The following is a 25,048-nucleotide window of genomic DNA, read 5'->3' on the forward strand; positions in this document are numbered from 1 at the left end:
ACTTCTGACAACATATCTCCGAATTTCCGAGCAATAAATTTTGTATTTTTTTCTGAAAAGGAGAAATGGTCAAAATTAAAACAAAACAAAACAGTGCTTTCAGACCTCAAATAATGCAAAGAAAACAAGTTCATAATCATTTACAAACAACAATACTAATGTTTTAACTCAGTAAGAGATCAGAAATCAATATTTTGTGGAATAACCATGATTTTTAATCACAGCTTTCTTGGCATGCGTTCCTTCAGTCTTTCACACTGCTTCTGGTGCAAAAATGTAAGCAGTTCTTCTTTGTTTGATGGCCTGTGACTATCCATCATCCTCTTGATTACATTCCAGAGCTTTTCAATGGGGTTCAGGTCGGGAGATTGGGCTGGCTGTGACAGGGATTTGATGTGGTGGTCCTTCATCCACACCTTGAGTGACCTAGCTGTGTGGCATGGCGCATTGTCCTGCTGGAAAAACCAGTCCTCAGAGTTGGGGAACATTGGCTGAGCAGCAGGAATCAACTGTTTTTCCAGGATAACCTTGTATGCGGCTTCATTCATACGTTCTTCGCAAAGAACAACCTGCTTAATTCTAGCCTTACCACACAGTAAGGCAGGTGTGAGCAATAGGCATATCTAGGACCATAACAGGTTACTGTATTTTGTGACTCACATTTTGGTATTGGTTTCCCCTTTTTTATTGGGTCTGGGTTTTACATTTAATATACGGTAAATAAAAGTTAAGTTTTAAGGGATTACATGTGCGCACACAGTAATCACACAGCGCTCACATGCGCGCACAGTTTTTTTGATTCCTATACATCTGTGTATTGAGTATTTTTTTCTGAAGTTGAATAAAATATATGGCTAGTTTTCTATCGGCACCAATTAACACAGATTTGTGGGTGCAGGACGCCAACCAGGTGTTTTCCACTAGTATATTTCCTACGGATAGCACAGAGAGTCCCTCTTTGAAAACACTTTTTAAAGAACTATATTGAGGATACAAGGAAACTATAAGATCTTGGTAGGAGATAAAGGGGTTAGAAAATTATATAAAAAACCACATAGTCCCCAAAGGACTACGTATTAATATACAGCCCTCACCGCGGACTGCGAACCCTCAGTTACTGGTAGCTTGGGCAAAAGAGTCTACAGAAGCTTCAATTCGTTTTATGCAACTTCTGGTTAAAGAAGAACAAAAACTCTTTGAAGAATCCACTAAAAAGCTGAATAGTCTAATAGAGAAGGTTCAAAAATATAAATCTGATCCCGAATTTGTGAAACGGGAAAATACATTACAGACATCAGTGGAAAAATTTCAATCAAATCTAAAGGACCGCAAACATAATCAATTTTTGCGGGATCTTAGTGAGTTCAAAGAGAATCGAGCATATGAATATCAGTCTGGAGTGAATTCTGAAGTGTCTTCATCTGATATTGACACTTCGGATACAGAGCGTACTGAGGGGTTCTCTAGCTATCGGGGAAAGGGGAGACACGGAAGGGGGAAATGGCGGCAACCAAGGGGCCACTACAGACAGAAGGGTGTAGGGAGAGGAACTCAGCCAAATTTGGCAGTAAATGAACCATCCTTATCCTCTTCCTCAGTCTTTTTTGGATTGAGGCCTAGTGACAACAGGGTACGATCTTCGGAAAAGACAGCTCTAAGTCAAGGACAAATCATTAACTTGTCATCATACACTCTGTCTAGGGAAGAATATTCCGTCCTACAGAAGGGTTTAAATTTTGTACCAACGGGTTTTCAGTGGGTCAAAGACCTAAATCTATTTGGTCGAAACCTAAAATGGAAATTATTTTTCCAGAAACATTATCTAGAACAATGTAAGAGATTAGGTCTATCGGAAGATGATATGGATGGGTTGCGTACTCTAACTGATCTTTTGAGGGAGAATGAGCAAGAAAGAGGTAAGGGACCCTTTACGGATCTCAGGAATAGAAGCACCAGAATGCCGCCCTCTAACAAGGTAACGAGTGTTGATATTTTTATAAAAATGGCGGAAGCAGATCTATGTAAGATACCATGTTTTAATCAACACGGATGTTCCAATCTCTCTAGAGAGGAACACATGGCCTTGGAGGCATTGGAGAGTAATAGAGAGGTCATAATTAAAGCCTCGGATAAGGGCAGCAATCTGGTGCTCATGGATCAACAGTTATATTTAAAAATGTGTTATTCATTGCTTGATGAATCAAACACATATGAGATTTTGGGACATGACCCAACCCCGGGATACAGGGAGGAATTGTTGGACATCTTGGATAGAGCTAGGGAGGGGGCCTCCTATCTCAGAATGAATGGAAGTTTCTGACACCAAATAATCCGGTTAGGCCCACTTTCTATGCCCTACCCAAGGTGCATAAGGGCATTTGTCCTCTTAAAGGTCGTCCAATTGTATCAGGAATTGATTCGCTGATGCAGAACAGTGGGATATATTTGGATAAAGTCCTGAGACCGTTCGTTACCTCTTTGCCCTCATATGTTCGTGACACATCACATTTACTTGATCAATTGGAAGGAATCACGGTAGGAGCAGACACCCTGCTAGTATCAATAGATGTGGAGGCCCTTTACAGCAGCATCCCACATGAGTGTGGGATGGAGGCCATTTTCCACTATCTACAGACAAGAGCAGTTGAATGCAGGGAACACAACTAATTCATCGAGGAACTCCTACAATTCTGTCTGACTCACAACTACTTCCTCTTCGATGGGAAGTACTTCCACCAGCTCAGGGGTACTGCGATGGGGAGCCCTTGTGCCCCCACGTATGCTAACATCTTCCTGGGCTGGTGGGAGGAAAACCGAATATTTTGTGAAGAGGAGCTGTGGTGGAACCCCTACATCAGCCTCTGGGCCAGATACATAGATGACATCTTGGTGTTTTGGTCTGGCCCAGAGGCAGAGCTCCACCGTTTTGTGGAAACTATTAATGTCAACAATATTGGGTTCTTTTTTACTTATGAGTACCATGCTAGGAGTATCAATTTCCTGGATTTGACCATCTCTAAAGAATCAGATGGGAGCATTAGCACCTGCACCTACCGAAAACCCACATCCACAAATAGCCTACTAAGATGAACAAGTCACCACCCGATCCCCTTAAAAAGGGGGGATACCAAAAGGCCAATTCATGTGAATAAAAAGAAATTGCACGGATGAGGGTACATTTAGAAGACAGGCAAGAGACTTGTATCAGCGTTTCAGAGCAAGGGATTATCCCTGTGAAGTGTTGGATGGCCCATTTTATGAGATATCGAGAATGGAGAGACAGTCCCTCCTTAGACCTAAGGATGCCTTGAGCCACCAGGAAAATAATGTAGTGAGGTTAATTGGCACCATTGATGGACAATCAGAAAGGGTCTATCAGGTTTTGAGAAAACATTGGGGAATCCTCCCGGCCGACCCCAATGTGAAGAAATACATACCCCCCAAACCGAGCATTACGTACAGGAGGGGAAGATCGATAGAGGATCGGTTGGTGCACAGTTTATATCAGAGGCCACCTAAACCAGGGACGTGGCTGGAGAGAAAGCCTGTTGGCTTCTTTAGATGTGGGAATTGCACTAGATGTGATTTCATGGCTCAAGGGAAGATCTTTAAAAGTGCAGTCAATGGTAGGGTCTTTGGGTTGAGAGATTTTGGGAATTGTAAATCAACTGGCTTGGTTTATAAGGCTACCTGTACATGCCCGATTGATTATATAGGCAAGACCCTGAGGGAACTCAGGGTAAGGGTAGGCGAGCACCTGGGTGATATTAGGCATAGACGTGATACACCGCTGGCTCGCCAAATGAACAGCTGCCATGGGGGGAACCCCAAAGAAATTACCTTCAGTATGATTGAATTAATTCGGCCTAAGACTAGAGGGGGGGGGGGATCTTGATAAGATCATACAGAGACGTGAGAAGGAATGGATCTTTAGAATGCAGTCCTTGTCCCCGGGGGGCCTGTTATGATCCGGTGACCTTGGAGCCGCATGAGACTTTCTCAGGAGAAGGTGGAACCTGTACTGACCGCAAACCCTAAACTGACACTGCAACTAGAAGTAGCCGTGGGGTGTACCTAACACATCCTAGACACCTCGACACAGCCGGAGGACTAAATACCCCTATAGATGGAAATGGGAATTCTATCTTGCCTCAGAGCAGAACCCCAAAGGATAGGCAGCCCCCCACAAATATTGACTGTGAGTATAAGAGGAAAGACAAACGCAGGCAGAAATCAGGATTTAGCAAAAGAGGCCATGCTAGCTAAATAGGAAAGGATAGGACAGAATACTAAGCGGTCAGTATTAAAACCCTAAAAATATCCACAGCAGATAATACAAAAATTCCACCATCTAACTAAGACATGGAATGTATCTCTGCATCTCCTGAGAATCCAACTTGACTGAAAATAGCCAAACACAGTCTTAGCTGGACAAGAAAAAACAATGAATAGTACTGAATTGTAAAGCACACAGCTTGTGTGCAGCAGAAACAAAACCAGACACTTATCTTGGCTGATTTGGCAGCAGGGCAGGAGGAACCAGACAGAGATGCATAACCTCCAAGAACAATGGACAACTGGCAAGGGCTAATGAATCCTGCAAACCTAAATACCCCAGTCAGAGATGCAATCAGCAGGAACACCTGCCCAGGATTGCAACCCAGGGACAACTGCATTACCACCAGCAACCACCGGGGGGAACCCAAGAGCAGAATTCACAACAGGGGCCTCAATGAGAACCTCTCCTATACATGCTTCCTATAATTATATGGGAGTGACATACAACCCCTATATATATGTTGGTGACAGGACACCTGGTATGTCTAAAATGCCCTGCAACTCTGTATAGAATAATAGATTTGCCTCCATATCTATGCATGTTTGAACATGCTCCTTATTGTAAGGTTTTTATTTAATATCTGCCATACTTACCTATCTTTAGGATGTTTCTGTCCCGAAACCATGAATTTTGTATTAAGAACTTAGTGCGCATGCGCTTGGTGACACGCAGACCGCCAGTAAGATGGTGCTGCATTTCACCTGATATGTAGTGTCCAGGCATGCGCAGAAGTAACAGAGTGGACGTAATGGATGTTGGGGGCGTATCTGTTTAGGTACGTTACATAATACACAATAAATAACTGCATTATGGATATACCGTTACATCATTGGTATCTGCAGAAGATTATAGGAATGGCAGCAGGTCTATTTCATTTGGTTTAGGGACGGAACATTTCTTTGACCCGGTTGAGACCCCGTAGAATCGCTAAGGGGGCATGGCCTATGCAGGCGCGCATATTTGGATGTGGGCTATTTAAGCTCACACAGTGTCACCGCCGGCTTATGCCTTACATCCATTCAGCATCCGGCATCATGAATATCGCTTCCTCCTGATGAACCGTGCGAGCGAGGAAACGCGTCGGGCAGATACCGGCACACGCTAAGTTACCCTAACTATTTATCAAGAGATATCTCTCTATTGCTACAGTCTGGTCATTGAGCTGACTAAGTTTATCATGTATTGCTGATGGGTAGAGGATCATGACAGTGGTTTTCTGAGCGCATGGTTTCTTTGACACTACAGGTGATTGAACATGCATTGTGCGGGGGAGGTACCGACATATGTTAAATTACTCTAACTATCTACTAAGAGGTATCTTTCCTTCGCTACTGTAGGTTATTGATTTGAGTAAATCTATCATAGATTATTGATGGATAGAGAACCATGACAGTTGCTATGTTAGTGCAATATTATAGGGGATTATTTATGTATTATTTGCGTTGTGTGGTAAACCTTGCTTTATTATATGGAGGTACCTGTATAGGTCCATATGATGGTTGATTTATTTGTCTATATTTCATTACTGCTCTCATTCTATATTGTTTTCCCACCTGCATTGAGAGGGATATTGCTGGGGAGAGAGAGATAGCAGACGTTGAGTGGGGGCACCAAAAAATCGTTTCTTAGTGTGCCAACCCCCACAGCAAGGCAGTTGTGAGCAATAGGCATATCTAGGACCATAACAGGTTACTGTATTTTGTGACTCACATTTTGGTATTGGTTTTCCCCTTTTTTATTGGGTCTGGGTTTTATATTTAAAATAAATAAAAGTCAAGTTTTAAGGGATTACATGTGCGCACACACAGAGTTGTAGCAGCAGACACATCTGTACAACAACTGTTAAGAGGAGGCTTTGTGCAGAAAGCCTTCATGGTAAAATAGCTGCTAGGAAACCACTGCTAAGGACAGTCAACAAGCAAAAGAGACTTGTTTGGGCTAAAGAACATAAGGAATGGACATTAGACCTGTGGAAATCTGTGCAATATATATATTGTAATGCAGCGTCAGGACCATACACAGAGAAACGGCAGTGACCCAAACAAGTTGAAACTAAACGTTCCTGTATTGTGTTACTTCACACAGTCTCTTCACTACAGGTTTCTGCACCCGGTACAACACTTTTTGAGAGGGTTGACCCCATATGTCCCCAACACTGCCCCATATGGAAGGGTCTTCACCATGTTTAGTGTCTGTAAGTTGAAGCCAAATATGAAATGTAAATTATGAACTGTGCATGTCCCGGTTTATGCTGCATAAAATAAACTGGATAGACAAACAGTTTAAGTGAAAAACTGAACCTGTCTGCGTGTATCCCGTTGCCAAGCGAGGGTCCCCCAACACATGCGGTGAGCGCTATCTTAATAACATAATATAATATATATATATATATATATATATATATATATATATATATATATATATATATATATATATATATATATATATACATACATATACATATATATACACACATACATACATACACACACACACACACACAGTAGTGCTCGAAAGTTTACATACCCCTGCAGAATTTTTGATTTCTTGGCCATTTTTCAGAGAATATGAATGATAACACCAAAACTTTTTCTCCACTCATGGTTAGTGGTTGGGTGAAGCCATTTATTGTCAAACTACTGTATTTTCTCTTTTTAAAATCATAAAGACAACCCAAAACATCCAAATTACCCTGATCAAAAGTTCACTTACCCTGGTGATTTTGGCCTGATAACATGCACAGAAGTTGACAAAAAATGGGTTTGAATGGCTACTAAAGGTAACGTCCTCACCTGTGATCTGTTTGCTTGTAATCAGTGTGTGTGCATAAAAGCCGTGTGAGTTTCAGGGAACCAGACAGACTCTTGCATATTTCATCCAGCCACTGACGTTTCTGGATTGTGAGTTATGGGGAAGCAAAAAGAATTGTCAGCGGATCTATGGGAAAAGGTAGCTGAACTGTATAAAACAGGAAACTGATACAAATAGATATCCAAGGAATTGATGATAATGCCAGTCAGCAGCATTCAAATTGTGATAAAGAAATGGAGAATCAGGGCCTCTGTAAAAACAAAACCACGGTCAGGTAGACCAACAAAAATGTCGTCCACAACTGCCAGGAAAATTGTTCTGCATGCGAAGAAAAACAAACAAATAACATCAGCTGAAATACAGGACTCTTTGAAAACTAGCAGTGTGGCTGTTTCAAGATGCACAATAAGGAGGTCCTTGAAGAAAAACGGGCTGCATGGTAGAGTCGCCAGAAGAAAGCCATTACTGTGCAAATGCCACAAAGCATCTCGCCTACAATATGCAAACCAGCACAGAGACAAGCCTGAAAACTTCTGAAACAAGGTAATTTGGAGTGATGAGACCAAAATTAAACTTTTTCGCCACAACCAAAAATGTTATATTTGGAGAGAGGTCAACAAGGCCTATGATGAAAGGAACACCATTCCTACTGTAAAGCATAGAGGTGGATCTCTAATGTTTTGGGGATGTGAGCTACAAAGGCACAGGAATCTTGGACAAAGTTGAAGGTAAGATGAATGCAGCACTTTATCAGCAAATACTGGAGGCAAATTTGCGCTCATCAGCCTGGAAGCTGCGCATGGGACGTACTTGGATGTTCCAACATGACAATGATCCAAAACACAAGGCCAAGTCGACCTGTCACTGGCCACAGCAGAACAAAAAGAAGGTAGCACGCCACTACCTCTGGGACTCCATACATGACAGGATGGCGCTGCTCCGCCGCCGCTGATGTGAAGAAGTGGGTAAGAAACACCCCCGTAGGAGACTCACAGACTGACGGGAAGAGGGAAAACTCGTGGGGAGAGGGGAGACTCGCAGATACTAAGATAGAAGAAAAGGCGGCAATTCAGCAGCCACGTACTGTAAAAACAAAGCAGGAGCCGACAGGATAAAATAGATGAATTACACACAGTATATACACATAGAAATACAAATATTCAGATGTCAGTGACAAATACAATTAGGACAATGCGTGTGCAACTTACTGTACATGTATTTAGGCTAAAAACATCAGTTCTTAGCCGCCCCAAAAAAGGTGCTGCTCTAAGAAGTGCCAATTCTGACACTTAGCCTCGCTCATCCCACTTATCCTGTAGTGGTGGTAAGTGGGGTGATAGTTGCGGTGGGGGTTGATGTCACCTTTGTATTGTCAGGTGACATCAATCCCCGAGGTTAGTAATGGTGAGGAGTCAATCAGACGCCCCCATTAATCACCCCATAGTCATATCATATAAAAACACACACACACCCAGAAAAAAGTCCTTTAATTGAAAGAATGACACAGACTCCTTTAATAAATCTTAATTTAACCATACTTATGAACTCGGCCATTCCACGAACGCCTTTGTCTTCTGCAAAAGAGTTAAAAAACTAACAACAATATTCCTCACCATTCCGCAGAGAAGATGATAATCCATTTGTCACGCGACGGGTCTAGCTCTGCTACATCTATATGGCAGGCTGAATGGTTGCATGATGCAATCATGCAGCCTGTCATCCAGCAGAGAGACTGAGCAGCATGTGCTCAGTGTCTCCCTGTGAAGTACTATTCCCTGTCTGACGGCACCGTGAGCGTGAGAAAGTTCTCCTGCTCCCGATGCCGTCAGACAGGTCTTGGGAGTTCACAGCCAATTAACTCAGTTCACCTTTCTGACGTCAGTGCAAGCGCCATGGAAAAATGTCAGCTATTAGTAGCCTGGGAAGCTCCATGGGTTACTCCCTTCCCCCCCCCTAGAAACATGGGCCCAAAGCAGTCGGCTTTCCCTTTGCTGCTTAAAAAAAAATTATGAGGCAGCCCATGCCATTTTTTTTCAGAAAAATAAACTTTTAATAATAAAATACATGTGCAGTAAGCTGCACACACTGTACTAACTATATATACTGCTCAAAACAATAAAGGGAACACAAATAACACATCCTAGATATGAATGAATGAATTAATGAAATATTTTCATTGAATACTGTGTTCTGTACAAAGTTGAATGTGCTGACAACAAAATCACACAAACATCATCAATGGAAATCAAATTTATTAATCAATGGAGGCCTGGATTTGGAACGATACTCAAAATTAAAGTGGAAAATCAAATTACAGGCTGGAAAAACTTCAGTGGAAATGCCTCAAAACAAGGAAGTGATGCTCAGCAGTGTGTGTGGCCTCCACGTACCTGCATGACCTCCATATAATGCCTGGGCATGCTCCTGATGAGGAGGCAGATGGTCTCCTGAGGGATCTCTTCCCAGACCTGGACTAAAGCATCCGCCAACTCCTGGACAGTCTGTGGTGGATGGTGCGAGACATGATGTCCCAGATGTGTTCAATCGGATTCAAGTCTGGGGAACGGGCGGGCTAGTCCATAGCTTCAATGCCTTCATCTGGCAGGAACTGCTGACACATTCCATTGACATGAGGTCTGGCTTTGTCCTGCATTAGGAGGAACCCAGGGCCAACCGCACCAGCATATGGTCTCACGAGGGGTCTGATGATCTCATCTCCGTACCTAATGGCAATCATGTTATCTCTTGCGAGAACATGGAGGACTGCGCGGCCCTTCAAAGAAATGCCACCTCACACCATTACTGATCCACTGCCAAACCGGTCATGCTGAAGGATGTTGCAGGCAGTAGATCAGATCGCTCTCCACGGCGTCTCCAGACTGTCACGTCTGTCACATGTGCTCAGTGTGAACCTGCTTTCATCTGTGAAGAGCACAGGGCACGAGTGGCGAATTTGCCAATCCTGGTGTTCTGTGGCAAATGCCAAGCGTCCTGCACAGTGGGCTGTGAGCACAACCCCCATCTGTGGACGTCGGGCACTCAGACCATCCTCATGGAGTCAGTTTCTAACCGTTTGTGCAGACACATTAACAATTGTGGCCTGCTGGAGGTCATTTTGTAGGGCTCTGGCAGTGCTACTCCTGTTCCTCCTTGCACAAAAGCTGAGGTAGCGGTACTGCTGCTGGGTTGTTGCCCTCCTACGGCCCTCTCCACGTCTCCTGGTGTACTGGCCTGTCTCCTGGTAGCGCCTCCAGCCTCTGGACACTACGCTGACAGACACAGCAAACCTTCTTGCCACAGCTCGCATTGTTCTGCCATTCTGGAAAAGCTGCACTACCTGAGCCATTTTTGTGGGTTGTAGAGTCCGTCACATGCTACCACGAGTGCGAAAGCACAACCAACATTCACAAGTGACCAAAACATCAGCCAGAACGCATTGGTCTGAGATGTGGTCTGTGATCCCCACCTGCAGAACCACTCCTTTATAGGGGGTGTCTGGATAATTGCTAATAATTTCCATCTGTTGTCTATTCCATTTGCACAACAGCATGTGAAATTGATTGTCAAACAGTGTTGCTTCCTAAGTGGACAGTTTGATTTCACAAAAGTTTGATTTACTTGGAGTTATATTCTGTTGTTTAAGTGTTCCCTTTATTTTTTTGAGCAGTGTATGTAACTGACATCTGCATATTTACCTATTCTATATGTATTTCTAATTGATAATTACTGGACATGTGAACATGCCCTTAGCCTTAGTACAGTACATGTATCTGTATTATATTCATCTGAATAAAGAAACACTGCCTGTCGCTAAGACAGAGCACTTCTCCGAGCTCTAGGTTACAGGGACACATACACGGTGAGCTGGAATTCTTTAATAAAAGATTATGTCCAAGTCATATAGCAAGGCTTGTTAAAGGATCTATATTGACTTTTAGTATTGTTACTTTTAATAGGTGACACTAGAGTTCAAGTCCTCTTCCTCTTTGAAAAGATATCTTGCATACCCATTAAGGCCACATTCACACATTCATTATTTGGTCAGTATTTTACCTCAGTATTTGTAAGCCAAAACCAGGAGTGGGACAGTCAGAGGAAAACTATAATAGAACCACCTCACCACTTCTGTATTTATCACTTATCACCCACTCCTGCTTTTGGCTTACAGATACTGAATATGTGAACGTGGGCTAAAGATTAAATAAAATGCATGGCATTAGAACAATTCTTACCTGGCAACATTTGGGTTCTGTCTACACAAAAGTAGCAGTTGTTCTGTGTTGATAAATAAGGCCCAGCATGGGAAACAACACAGCAACAAGATGAGTATCCCTCTCTGTAATATTGTTCCCACACGCTTCAAGTTTTTTCCTCCATAGGTCTGTGGATTAAGAGGAATTGATAGGTTTTTAATATCTTGGCCCTGGATAATTCCTTTACTGCAAAAAGCTAACTTAAAGAAAGTTGCATGTGCACAATCCTTTTTAGTAATGTGACTGCACTGATAGAACCATCTGCCCACTCATCTGAAAGGAATGACTGTTGGATACAAAAACCATTATGGATACCAGATGGTCGAATGTACAGATGCTTTATGCTCATAATCATATGACTCTAGTGTCACCAAATGACTTTTAAAAGACATTCCTTGTTCTAAATGTTAGTATAACAGGATGCCAGTTCTGTATGTTAGCTCCATTGTCAGCATATATGGTAAGCTTATTGATAAACAGTATTCCTGAAAAATAGTTCACAAAAGATTAACTGACGGCAAGGAAACACAATACAACTGACAAAAATATTAAAGCTTATTCTGAGACCTTAAGACATGAGTCTAGCTGCAGGAGTTGTGTAAAGAAGAAAGAAAACATCGGCTGTTAAATATCCCACAGTTCAGGTACAGTTGGCCCCAGAATGGTTTTGGTTACTTTGATAGACTGATGACTTGCTGTCCCATTACATGAGCGACGGTGTTTACAAATATGGCATGTGACTGCTCAGGTTAGAAATTGACAGTAGTGGTCAGTACTGGAGCGGCGGGAAATTTAAAGCCTTTATGACAATCACAGCGTGCTCTGTGCTGCTGGCTCAGATCAGCAGTAGTGAGCCGGCAACACAGAAGAGGTCACACCGTCAGATTACTTAGCATTCAGAGACAAGCGCCGCCCCCACATTCACTTTCAGGGGCAGAGCTGGTCTTTGAACTCTGGGTAACCCCGACACCGTGATCTGACACTGAACTGTCCTCTGTGTTACTACTAATCTCAGTTGGCTATAAAGGGTGCACCGTCATTGTGCACATCGCACAATGAGGGTATGTGCACACGTCAGGATTTCTTGCAGAAATTTCCTTAAGAAAAACGGAAATTTTCTGCAAGAAATCCGCATTTTTTTTTTTTGCATTTTTTTCCCGTTTTTTTTTTAGCATTTTGAAAGCGTAATTAGCTTTCAGAATGCTAAAGTTTTCCAAGCGATCTGTAGCATCGCTTGGAAAACTGATTGACAGGTTGGTCACACTTGTAAAACAGTGTTTGACAAGTGTGACCAACTTTTTACTATAGATGCAGCCTATGCAGCATCAATAGTAAAAGATAGAATGTTTAAAAATAATAAAAAAAAATTAAAAAAAATGGTTATACTCACCTGCAGACAGCCGATCTCCTCAGCGGCTTCCGTTCCTATAGATGGTGTGTGTGCAGGACCTTCGGTGACGTCACGGTCACGTGACCGCGACGTCATCGCGGTCATGTGACCGCGACGTCATCGCGGTCATGTGACCGCGACGTCATCGCAGGTCCTTCACACACACCATCTATAGGAACGGAAGCAGCAGAATGCACCGCTGAGAGGCGGGAAGACTCCGGGGGCCATCGCAGGTGAGTATATGACTATTTTTTATTTTAATTTTTTTTTTTTTTTACCAATTATATGGTGCCCAGTCCGTGGAGGAGAGTCTCCCCTCCTCCACCCTGGGTACCAACCGCACATGATCTGCTTACTTCCCGCATGGTGGGCACAGCATTCCTAGGTGTGCGGAATCCCCGCAATTCCGCAAATTTAACCCCTTCACCCCAAGGGTGGTTTGCACGTTAATGACCAGGCCAATTTTTACAATTCTGACCACTGTCCCTTTATGAGGTTATAACTCTGGAACGCTTCAACGGATCTTGGCGATTCTGACATTGTTTTCTCGTGACATACTGTACTTCATGATAGTGGTAAAATTTCTTCGATATAACTTGCGTTTATTTGTTAAAAAAACGGATATTTGGCGAAAATTTTGAAAATTTCGCAATTTTCCAACTTTGAATTTTTATGCCCTTAAATCACAGACATATGTCACGCAAAATACTTAATAAGTAACATTTCCCACATGTCTACTTTACATCAGCACAATTTTGGAACCAAATTTTTTTTTTGTTATTGAGTTATAAGGGTTAAAAATTGACCAGCAATTTCTCATTTTTACAACACCATTTTTTTTCAGGGACCACATCTCATTTGAAGTCATTTTGAGGGGTCTATATGACAGAAAATACCCAAGTGTGACACCATTCTAAAAACTGCACCCCTCAAAGTACTCAAAACCACTTTCAAGAAGTTTATTAACCCTTCAGGTGTTTCACAGGAATTTTTGGAATGTTTAAATAAAAATGAACATTTAACTTTTTTTCACACACAATTTATTTCAGCTCCAATTTGTTTTATTTTACCAAGGGTAACAGGAGAAAATGGACCCCAAACGTTGTTGTACAATTTGTCCTGAGTACGCTGATACCCCATATGTGGGGGTAAACCACTGTTTGGGTGCATGGCAGAGCTCGGAAGGAAAGGAGAGCCATTTGACTTTTCAATGCAAAATTGACTGGAATTGACATGGGACACCATGTTGCGTTTGGAGAGCCCCTGATGTGCCTAAACATTGAAACCCCCCACAAGTTACACCATTTTGGAAAGTAGACCCCCTAAGGAACTTATCTAGATGTGTTTTGAGAGCTTTGAACCCCCAAGTGTTTCACTACAGTTTATAACGCAGAGCCGTGAAAATAAAAATTCCTCTTTTTTTTCACAGAAATGATTTTTTAGCCCCCAGTTTTGTATTTTTCCAAGGGTAACAGGAGAAATTGGACACTAAATATTGTTGTCCAATTTGTCCTGAGTACGCTGATACCTGATATGTGGGGGGGAACCACCGTTTGAGCGCATGGCAGAGCTCGGAAGGGAAGGAGCATCATTTGGAATGCAGGCTTAGATGGATTGGTCTGCAGGCGTCACATTGCGTTTGCAGAGCCCCTAATGTACCTAAACAGTAGAAACCCCCCACAAGTGACCCCATATTGGAAACTAGACCCCCCAAGGAACTTATCTAGATGTGTTGTGAGAACTTTGAGACCCCAAGTATTTCACTACAGTTTATAACCCAGAGCCGTGAAAATAAAAAATCCCTTTTTTTCCCACAAAAATTATTTTTTAGCCCCCAGTTTTGTATTTTCCCAAGGGTAACAGGAGAACTTGGACCACAAAAGTTGTTGTCCAATTTGTCCTGAGTACGCTGATACCCCATATGTTGGGGTAAACCCCTGTGTGGGCACACGGGAGAGCTCGGAAGGGAAGGAGCACTGTTTTACTTTTTCAACGCAGAATTGGCTGGAATTGAGATCGGACGCCATGTCGCGTTTGGAGAGCCCCTGATGTGCCTAAACAGTGGAAACCCCTCAATTATAACTGAAACCCTAATGCAAACACACCCCTAACCCTAATCCCAACGGTAACCCTAACCACACCTCTAACCCAGACACACCCCTAACCCTAATCCCACCCTATTCCCAACCGTAAATGTAGCCTTAACCCTAGCCCCAACCCTAACCCTAACTCTTGCCCTAGCCCTAACCCTAATCCTAACCCTAGCCCCAACCCTAACCCTAGCCCTAACCCTAGCCCTAACCCTAGCCCTAACCCTAGCGGGAAAATGGAAATAAATACGTTTTTTAAAATTTTTTAATTTTTCCCTAACTAAGGGGGTGATGAAGGGGGGTTTGATTTACTTTTATAGCGGGTTTTTTAGCGGATTTTTATGATTGGCAGCCGTCACACACTGAAAGACGCTTTTCATTGCACAAAATATTTTTTGCGTTACCACATTTTGAGAGCTATAATTTTTCCATATTTGAGATCACAGAGTCATGTGAGGTCTTGTTTTTTGCGGGACAAGTTGACGTTTTTATTGGTAACATTTTCGGGCACGTGACATTTTTTGATCGCTTTTTATTCTGATTTTTGTGAGGCAGAATGACCAAAAAACAGCTATTCATGAATTTCTTTTGGGGGAGGCGTTTATACCGTTCCGAGGTTTGGTAAAATTGATAAAGCAGTTTTATTCTTCGGGTCAGTACGATTACAGCGATATCTCAATTATATCATTTTTTTATGTTTTGGCGCTTTTATACGATAAAAACTATTTTATAGAAAAAATAATTATTTTGGCGTCGCTTTATTCTGAGGACTATAACTTTTTTATTTTTTTGCTGATGATGCTGTATGGCGGCTCTTTTTTTGCGGGACAAAATGACGCTTTCAGCGGTACCATGGTTATTTATATCTGTCTTTTTGATCGCGTTTTATTCCACTTTTTATTCGGCGGTATGATAATAAAGCGTTGTTTTTTGCCTCGTTTTTTTTTTTTTTCTTACGGTGTTTACTGAAGGGGTTAACTAGCGGGACAGTTTTATAGGTTGGGTCGTTACGGACGCGGCGATACTAAATATGTGTACTTTTATTGTTTGTTTTTTTTATTTAGATAAAGAAATGTATTTATGGGAATAATATATATATATTTTTTCTTTATTTAGGAATTTTATTTTTTTTTATTTTTTTTTTACACATGTGGAAATTTTTTTAAAAACTTTTTTACTTTGTCCCAGGGTGGGACATCACAGATCGGTGATCTGACAGTTTGCACAGCACTCTGTCAGATCACCGATCTCACTTAGAGCACTGAAGGCTTACCAGCACCTGCACTGAGCAGGCACTCGGTAAGCCACCTCCCTCCCTGCAGGACCCGGATGCCACGGCCATCTTGGATCCGGGACCTGCAGCGAGGAAGGAGGTAGGAGACCCTCGCAGCAACGCGATCACATCGCGTTGCTGCGGGGGTCTCAGGGAAGCCCGCAGGGAGCCCCCTCCCTATACCGCCGGCACACCGCGATCATGTTTGATCGCGGTGTGCCGGGGGTTAATGTGCCGGGGGCGGCCCATGACCGCTCCTGGCACATAGCGCCGGATGTCAGCTGCAATAGGCAGCTGACACCCGGCCGCGATCGGCCGCGCTCCCCCCGTGAGTGCAGCCGATCGTGCTGGACGTACTATTCCGTCCTTGGGAATTAGGGCCCACCCCACATGGACGGAATAGTACGTCCAATGACAGAAAGGGGTTAAAGCAGGAGATTGGGTGTTGGTCTTGGTGCCCACCACAGAAAGCAAGCTTATGGCCAAGTGGCAAGGGCAGTATGAAGTTCGGGAGAAAGTGGAGGGAAGTAAACTACCGAGTTTACCAGCCCGGGAAAAAGGAAACCCAAACAGTTGTATCACGTTAATTTGTTAAAAGCGTGGAAGAACTCGGAGAGTATGCTTACGGAGGTGACTGCCGACCTGTCATCTGGGGACCCTCCGATATCGGTCCGCACGGAGGCTGAGGGAGAGGTAAAGATAGAAGACACCCTCTCGAAACAGCAGCGGCGAGAAGTGCAGAAATTGACAAAGGAGAATACGGATAATTTCTCGGTATTACCCGGTCGTACCTCTGTCATCCAGCATGACATTGTCACCAAGACTCACGTAAGGGTACGAATGAAACCGTACCGAGTGCCCGAGGCCTGCAAACAAGCCATCGCGAGTGAGGTAATACAAATGCTCCAACTGGGAGTAATCGAGGAATCCCGGAGTAACTGGGCTAGCCCAATGGTGCTAATCCCGAAGCCGGACGGATCATTAATTCTGTAAAGACTTTTGCAAATTAAATCAGGTGTCGAAGTTCGACATACCCAATGCCCCGGGTGGACGAGCTGATCGAGCGACAGGGTCTAAATTAGTTTAGATTACAGAGTCACATAAATAGGGATTTAGAACAACATTTCTTTGACCTCTGGACCACCCCTTTAACTGCCGCTGTCAGAAATTGCCAGCTGCATTTAATAGGGTAAACAACAGCAATGACAGCTTACTCAAATGACTACTGTTAGGGGCGGAGGCTAGCTGTATAACACAGCCATCATCTGCCATATGTGATGTTTATATGACTGATTATTTAAATCAAGGTTTTATGTAAAAAAAAAAATTAAGGAGTTAAAAAAAATACATTTAATAAATTTCATCTCAATTTATAAAAAAAAAAATCTTGCTATTATAATGCTAATCACGAAGGCTATTAAAGACTCTTTCTTCCTGTTTTATACAGTAGACTTTTCAACAGTTACACTATCATAAAAGACAGGATTAAAATGACGGTTAACACATCTAAACATATTAGATCACAGGTTCTACTATTCACAATAACGGAAATTCAAAATGCAAAATAAAAAATCCACATATTAAAAAAAAACCACATTTATTTGGTCAGTTTTTACATCAGTATTTGAAAGCCAAAATCAACAGTGGAACAATGAGAGGAAAAGTATAATAGAAATACGTCACCACTTTTGTATTTATCACCCACTGCTGGTTTGGCTTATAAATACTGATGTAAAATACTGACCAAATACTTAACGTGTGAATGCATTCTTGACATAAAACACCTGACCAAACACTTGTCACCTACATTTAAGGCTGCCGTCACACTAGCAGTATTTGGTCAGTATTTTACATCAGTATTTGTAAGCCAAAACCAGGAATGGGTGATAAATGCAGAAGTGGTGCATATGTTTCTATTATACTTTTCCTCTAATTGTTCCACTCCTGGTTTTGGCTTACAAATACTGATGTAAAATACTGACCAAATACTGCTAGTGTGACGGCAGCCTAAAACTGATCTGAGTAGTGCTGATCACACATAAGACAGTAATAGCTTGGAGACCAAGATGGCAGATACATGTAACAAACTTTCTAAGGCTATGTGCACACGTAGAATGGACCTCTGCAGATTTTTCCGCAGTGGATTTTAGAAATTCGCAGGTAAAAGGCACTGCGTTTTACCTGTGGACTTACCGCGGATTTACCGTGGTTTTTATGCAGATTTTGTGCGGATTCCCCTGCGGTTTTACACCTGCGGATTCCTATTGTGGAGCAGGTGTAAACCGCTGCGGAATCTGCACAAAGAATTGACATGCTGCGGAATGTAAACCGCTGCGTTTCCGCTCGTTTTTTTCCGCAGAATGGGCACAGCGTTTTCAGTTTTCCATAGGTTTACATTGTACTGTAAACTCATGGGAAACTGCTGCGGACCCACAGCTGCAGATCCGCAGCAAATTCCGCAACGTGTGCACATAGCCTCAGGGTATGTGCACACGTTGCGGATTCGTTTGCAGATTTTGAAAAATCCGAAGGTTAGTCGCCCTGCATTTTACCTGCGGATTTACAGCGGATTTTGCCTGCATTTTTACACCTGCGGATTCCTATAAAGGAATAGGTGTAAAACTCTACGAAATCCACACAAAGAATTGACATGCTACGGAAAATAAACCGCAGCGTTTCCGTGTGGAATTTTCCACAACATGTGCACTGCGGATTTGGTTTTCCATAGGTTTACATGGTACTGTAAACCGCATGGAAAACTGCTGCGAATCCACAGCAAAATCCGCAACGTGTGCACATACCCTAATTATATGAGCAGGACTTGGTAAAGACAGATTTTAGATGTGTGAATATACACAAGTTTCTGTTCACTGACAACATGCAGAGATGTTAACAGGAGGAATTTTAACAGTGTTTTAAAAAGCTGTACATTTTTGCATTATACACTAAAATAAAAAAATAAATAGCTTTTTAGGTCCGGGCACATTTTAAATTATAGACGTAAATTGTACATTTATATAAATATGTTGCTGACTGTAACATTGTAACAAACAATGATTTTACAAGCAATTCTACTGGTACATGGCTCAGACGATGAAAGTAGGAATATTATTCACACGCCGCGTTATAGCTGCTTTTTATGTGTGCTTTTATCATGAGGGGAAAAAAACAGCATTTTACAGTAGAAGCAAAATAAAAAATATTTTTTATAATATTCACTTTGTGTTTTTTTTCCTGGCGCCTCTTAGGCTGCAGTGCGTTTTTTTTTTGTTTGTTTGTTTTTTAAAGGGAAGATGTCAATTCTTTAATTTCATGACCCAGCCTATTTTGGCCTTAATGACCTGGCCTTTTTTTGCAATTCTGACCAGTGTCCCTTTATGAGGTAATAACTCAGGAACGCTTCAACGGATCCTAGCGATTCTGAGATTGTTTTTTCGTGACATATTTGGCATCATGTTAGTGGTAAATTTAGGTCGATAATTTCTGAGTTTATTTGTGAAAAAAACGGAAATTTTCACATTTTGAATTTTTATTCTGTTAAACCAGAGAGTTATGTGACACAAAATAGTTCATAAATAACATTTCCCACATGTCTACTTTACATCAGCACAATTTTGGAAACAATTTTTTTTTTTGCTAGGAAGTTATAAGGGTTAAAATTTGACCAGTGATTTCTCATTTTTACAACAAAATTTACAAAACCATTTTTTTTAGGGACCACCTCACATTTGAAGTCAGTTTGAGGGTTCTATATGGCTGAAAATACCGAAAAGTGACACCATTCTAAAACTGCACCCCTCAAGGTGCTCAAAACCACATTCAAGAAGTTTATTAACCCTTCAGGTGTTTCACAGCAGCAGAAGCAACATGGAAGTAAAAAATGAACATTTAACTTTTTAGTCACAAAAATGATCTTTAGCAACAATTTTTTTATTTTCCCAAGGGTAAAAGGAGAAACTGGACCACGAACGTTGTTGTCCAATTTGTCCTGAGTACGCTGATACCTCATATGTGGGGGTAAACCACTGTTTGGGCGCACGACAGGGCTCGGAAGGGAAGGAGCGCCATTTGACTTTTTGAATGAAAAATTGGCTCCAATCTTTAGCGGACCCCATGTCGCGTTTGGAGAGCCCCTGTGTGCCTAAACAATAGAGCTCCCCCACAAGTGACCCCATTTTGGAAACTAGACCCCCCAAGGAACTTATCTAGAAGCATAGTGAGCACTTTAAACCCTTAGGTGCTTCACAAATTGATCCGTAAAAATGAAAAAGTACTTTTTTTTTCACACAAAATTTCTTTTAGCCTCAATTTTTTCATTTTTACATGGGCAACAGGATAAAATGGATCCTAAAATTTGTTGGGCAATTTCTCCTGAGTACGCCGATACCTCATATGTGGGGGTAAACCACTGTTTGGGTGCACGGCAAGGCTCGGAAGGAAAGGCGCGCCATTTGACTTTTTGAATGGAAAATTAGCTCCAATCGTTAGCGGACACCATGTCACATTTGGAGAGCTCCTGTGTGCCTAAACATTGGAGCTCCCCTACAAGTGACCCCATTTTGGAAACTAGACCCCCCAAGGAACTTATCTAGATGCATAGTGAGCACTTAAAAGCCCCAGGTGCTTCACAGAAGTTTATAACGCAGAGCCGTGAAAATAAAAAATAATTTTTCTTTCCTCAAAAATGATTTTTAGCCCACAATTTTTTATTTTCCCAAGGGTAATAGGAGAAATTGGACCCCAAATGTTGTTGTCCAGTTTGTCCTGAGTACGATGATACCCCATATGTGGGGGTAAACCACTGTTTGGGCGCACGGCAGGGCTCGGAAGGGAAGGCACGCCATTTGGCTTTTTGAATGGAAAATTAGCTCCAATCATTAGCGGACACCATGTCGCGTTTGGAGAGCCCCTGTGTGCCTAAACATTGGAGCTCCCCCACAAGTGACCCCATTTTGGAAACTAGACCTCCCAAGGAACAAATCTAGATGTGTGGTGAGCACTTTGAACCCCCAAGTGCTTCACAGAAGTTTATAACGCAGAGCCATGAAAATAAAAAATTATTTTTCTATTCTCAAAAATGATTTTTTAGCCCACAATTCTAAATTTTCCCAAGGATAACAGGAGAAATTTGACCCCAAAAGTTGTTGTCCAGTTTCTCCTGAGTACGATGATACCCCATATGTGGGTGTAAACCACTGTTTTGGCACATGCCGGGGCTCGGAAGGGAAGTAGTGACATTTGAAATGCAGACTTTGATGGAATGGTCTGCGGGCGTCACATTGCATTTGCAGAGCCCCTGATGTGCCTAAACAGTAGAAACCCCCCACAAGTGACCCCATTTTGGAAACTAGAACCCCCAAGGAACTTATCTAGATGTGTGGTGAGCACGTTCAACCCCCAAGTGCTTCACAGAAGTTTATAACGCAGAGCCGTGAAAATAAAAAATAATTGTTCTTTCCTCAAAAATTATGTTTTAGCAAGTAATTTTTTTATTTTTGCAAGGGTAACAGGAGAAATTGGACCCCAATAGTTGTTCCCCAGTGTGTCCTGAGTATGCTGGTACCCCATATGTGGGGATAAACCACTGTTTGTGCGCACGTCGGGGCTTGGAAGGGAGGGAGCACCATTATACATTTTGAACGCAAGATTGGCTGGAATCAATGGTGGCGCCATGTTGTGTTTGGAGACCCCTGATGTGCCTAAACAGTGGAAACCCCTCAATTCTAACCAACACTAACCCCAACACACCCCTAACCCTAATACCAACTGTAGCCATAACCCCAACCCTAACCCCAACACACCCGTAACCCTAGTCCCAACCCTAACCCTAATCCCAACCCTAACCCTAACCCCAACCCTAACCACAACTGTAACCCCAACACAACCCTAACCCTATCCGTAACCCTAACCACAAGCCTAATCTTAACCCTATTTCCAACCCTAGCCCTAATTCCAACCCTAACTCTAATTCCAACCCTAAGGCTATGTGCCCACGTTGCGGATTCGTGTGAGATTTTTCCGCACAATATTTGAAAAATCCGCAGGTAAAAGGCACTGCGTTTTACCTGCGGATTTACAGCGGATTTCCAGTGTTTTTTTGTGCGGATTTCACCTGCAGATTCCTATTGAGGAACAGGTGTAAAACGCTGCGGAATCCGCACAAAATTGACATGCTGCGGAAAATACAACGCAGCGTTTCCGCACGGTATTTTCCGCACCATGGGCACAGCGGATTTGGTTTTCCATAGGTGTACATGGTACTGTAAACCTGATGGAAAACTGCTACGAATTCGCAGCGGACAATCCGCTGCGGATCCGCGGCCAATCCGCTGCGGATCCGCAGCCAAATCCGCACATGCCCTAACCCTACCCCTAACCCTAGTTCTAACCCTAGTTCTAACCCTAACCCTAGTGGGAAAAGAAAAAAAAATATTTTCTTTTTTTTATTATTGTCCCTACCTATTTTTTTTATTTTGATCACTGTGATAGGTTATATCTCAGTGATCAAAATATACCTGGAAAGAATCTGCCGACTGGCAGATTCGGCGGGCGCACTGCGCATGCGCCCGCCATTTTGGAAGATGGCGGCGCCCATGGATGAGACGGACGGACACCGGGAGGCCCAGTAAGTATGAGGGGGGGGGGGGATCTGAGCATGGATGGTGGATCGGAGGACGGGGGGGTGGCATCGGAGCACGGGGGGAGAGGGCAGGAGGACGGGGGAGCGGACAGGACAGCGGAGGGGAGCGGAGCACCGGACGGAGGACCGGGGAGGAGATCGGTGGTGGTGGTGGGGGGTACATAAGTGTTTCCAGCCATGGCCGATGATATTGCAGCATCGGCCATGGCTGGATTGTAATATTTCACCAGTTTTTTAGGTGAAATATTACAAATCGCTCTGATTGGCAGTTTCACTTTCAACAGCCAATCAGAGCGATCGTAGCCACGGGGGGGTGAAGCCACCCCCCCTGGGCTGAAGTACCACTCCCCCTGTCCCTGCAGACCGGGTGAAATTGGAGTTAACCCTTTCACCCGATCTGCAGGGACGCGATCATTCCATGACGCCACATAGGCGTCATGGGTCGGATTGGCACAGGTTTTTTATGACGCCTACGTGGCGTCATGGGTCGGGAAGGGGTTAAGTCGTGTTTTTGCAGGAGTTTTATACCCATCTGATTTTATGCACCTTTGATGAATTCAAATGAGCTTAATGTACCGTACTCAGAGTTTTTCCTGCCAGCAATCTACGGTTTTCCTGTGGGAAACCACCATGAACAAAAGTACTGTCTGAACATAACCTAATATTTTACTGAACACAGAAGCAAATACTATAATATGCCAATAGACAATAAGCTTCTTGACATCACATGCAGTTTATAGTACTGGTTTATTATTATGAGACAGAGCCGGTTGAGACAGACCCACCCATCGAAATCATTTTTTACCTACACCGTGGCTATGGATCTGTCAAACATACCTGAGACATGAGGGTATCGCAAGCAGAGGCTAAACCGGCGCCCACAGATATACCGGTCACATTTATAACCTGTTAAATGATGACAAATAATTACACGTAATGGCAGATTAATGTTCTACACCATGTTCCAAATTATTATGCAAATTATATTTTTCTTAGATTTTCCTAAATGGTCGGTGCAAATGACAGTCTAATAAAAGTAATCACCCATTAGAGTATACATTGAATTTTATTGAAGAAACCTCCCAATGATAACAGTATAATCTCCAAAACGAGTAAAAACTCAAAATGCACTGTTCCAAATTATTAGGCACAGTAGAATTTCTAAACATTTGATATGTTGTAAAGAACTTAAAAATCTCATATGTTGAATTTTCAGCATTAGGAGGTCACATTCACTGAACAAAAAAGCTGTTTAACTCCAAAACATCTTAACAGGGCAAGTTACATGTTAACATATGAACCCTTCTTTGATATCGCCTTCACATTCTTGCATCCATTGAACTTGTGAGTTTTTGGAGAGTTTCTGCTTGTATTTCTTTGCATGAAGTCGGAATAGACTCCCAGAGCTGCTGTTTTGATGTGAACTGCCTCCCACCCTCATAGATCTTTTGCTTGATGATACTCCAAAGGTTCTCTATAGGGTTGAGGTCAGGAGAAGATGGTGGCCACACCATGAGTTTATCTCCTTTTATGTCCATAGCAGCCAATGACTCAGAGGTATTCTTTGCAGCATGAGATGGTGCATTGTCATGCATGAAGATGATTTCGCTCCTGAAGGCACGTTTCTGCTTTTTATACCGTGGAAGAAAGTTGTCAGTCACAAACTCTATATACTTTGAAGAGGTCATTTTCACATCTTCAGGAACCTTAAAGGGCCCTACCAGCTGTTTCCCCATGATTCCGGCCCAAAACATAATTCATCCACCTCCTTGCTGACGTTGCAGCCTTTTTGGGACATGGTGGCCATCCACCAACCATCCACTACATCCATCTGGACGATCGACACTCATCAGTAAACAAGACTGTTTGAAAATTAGTCCTCATATATGTCTGGGCCCACTGCAACTGTTTCTGCTTGTGAACACTGTTTAGGGGTGGCCAAATAGTAGGTTAATGAACCAAAGCAAGCCTTTGAAGGATCCTACACCTTGAGGTTTGAGGGACTCCAGAGGCACCAGCAGCTTCAAATATTTGTTTGCTGGTTTTAATGGTTTTTAGCAGCTGCTCGCTTAATCCGATGAACTTGCCTGGCAGAAACCTTCCTCATTATGCCTTTATCAGCACGAACATGTCTGTGCTCAGATTCAGCCACAAATCTCCTAACAGTACGATGATCACGCTTAAGTTTTCGGGAAATATCAAATGTTTTCATCCCTTGACCAAGGCATTGCACTATTTGATGCTTTTCGGCA

The 25,048-nt window shown here is 42.7% G+C and overlaps 1 protein-coding gene across 1 annotated transcript in view; it reads right to left on the bottom strand.

Annotated features, from left to right (window-relative positions):
* The window catches only part of LOC143816234 (multidrug and toxin extrusion protein 2-like), a 184,662-nt gene that overhangs the window by 105,974 nt on the left and 53,640 nt on the right, over positions 1-25,048 (bottom strand). Inside the window, exons 3-4 of the mRNA XM_077296370.1 lie at positions 23,634-23,702; positions 11,383-11,531 (exon numbers count right to left, since the gene is read on the bottom strand). Coding sequence (XP_077152485.1) covers positions 11,383-11,531; positions 23,634-23,702 — 218 coding nt within the window. The remainder of the gene's footprint in view (positions 1-11,382; positions 11,532-23,633; positions 23,703-25,048) is intronic.

This window comes from Ranitomeya variabilis, chromosome 3, assembly GCF_051348905.1.
Source record: "Ranitomeya variabilis isolate aRanVar5 chromosome 3, aRanVar5.hap1, whole genome shotgun sequence".
Lineage (NCBI taxonomy): Eukaryota > Metazoa > Chordata > Amphibia > Anura > Dendrobatidae > Ranitomeya > Ranitomeya variabilis.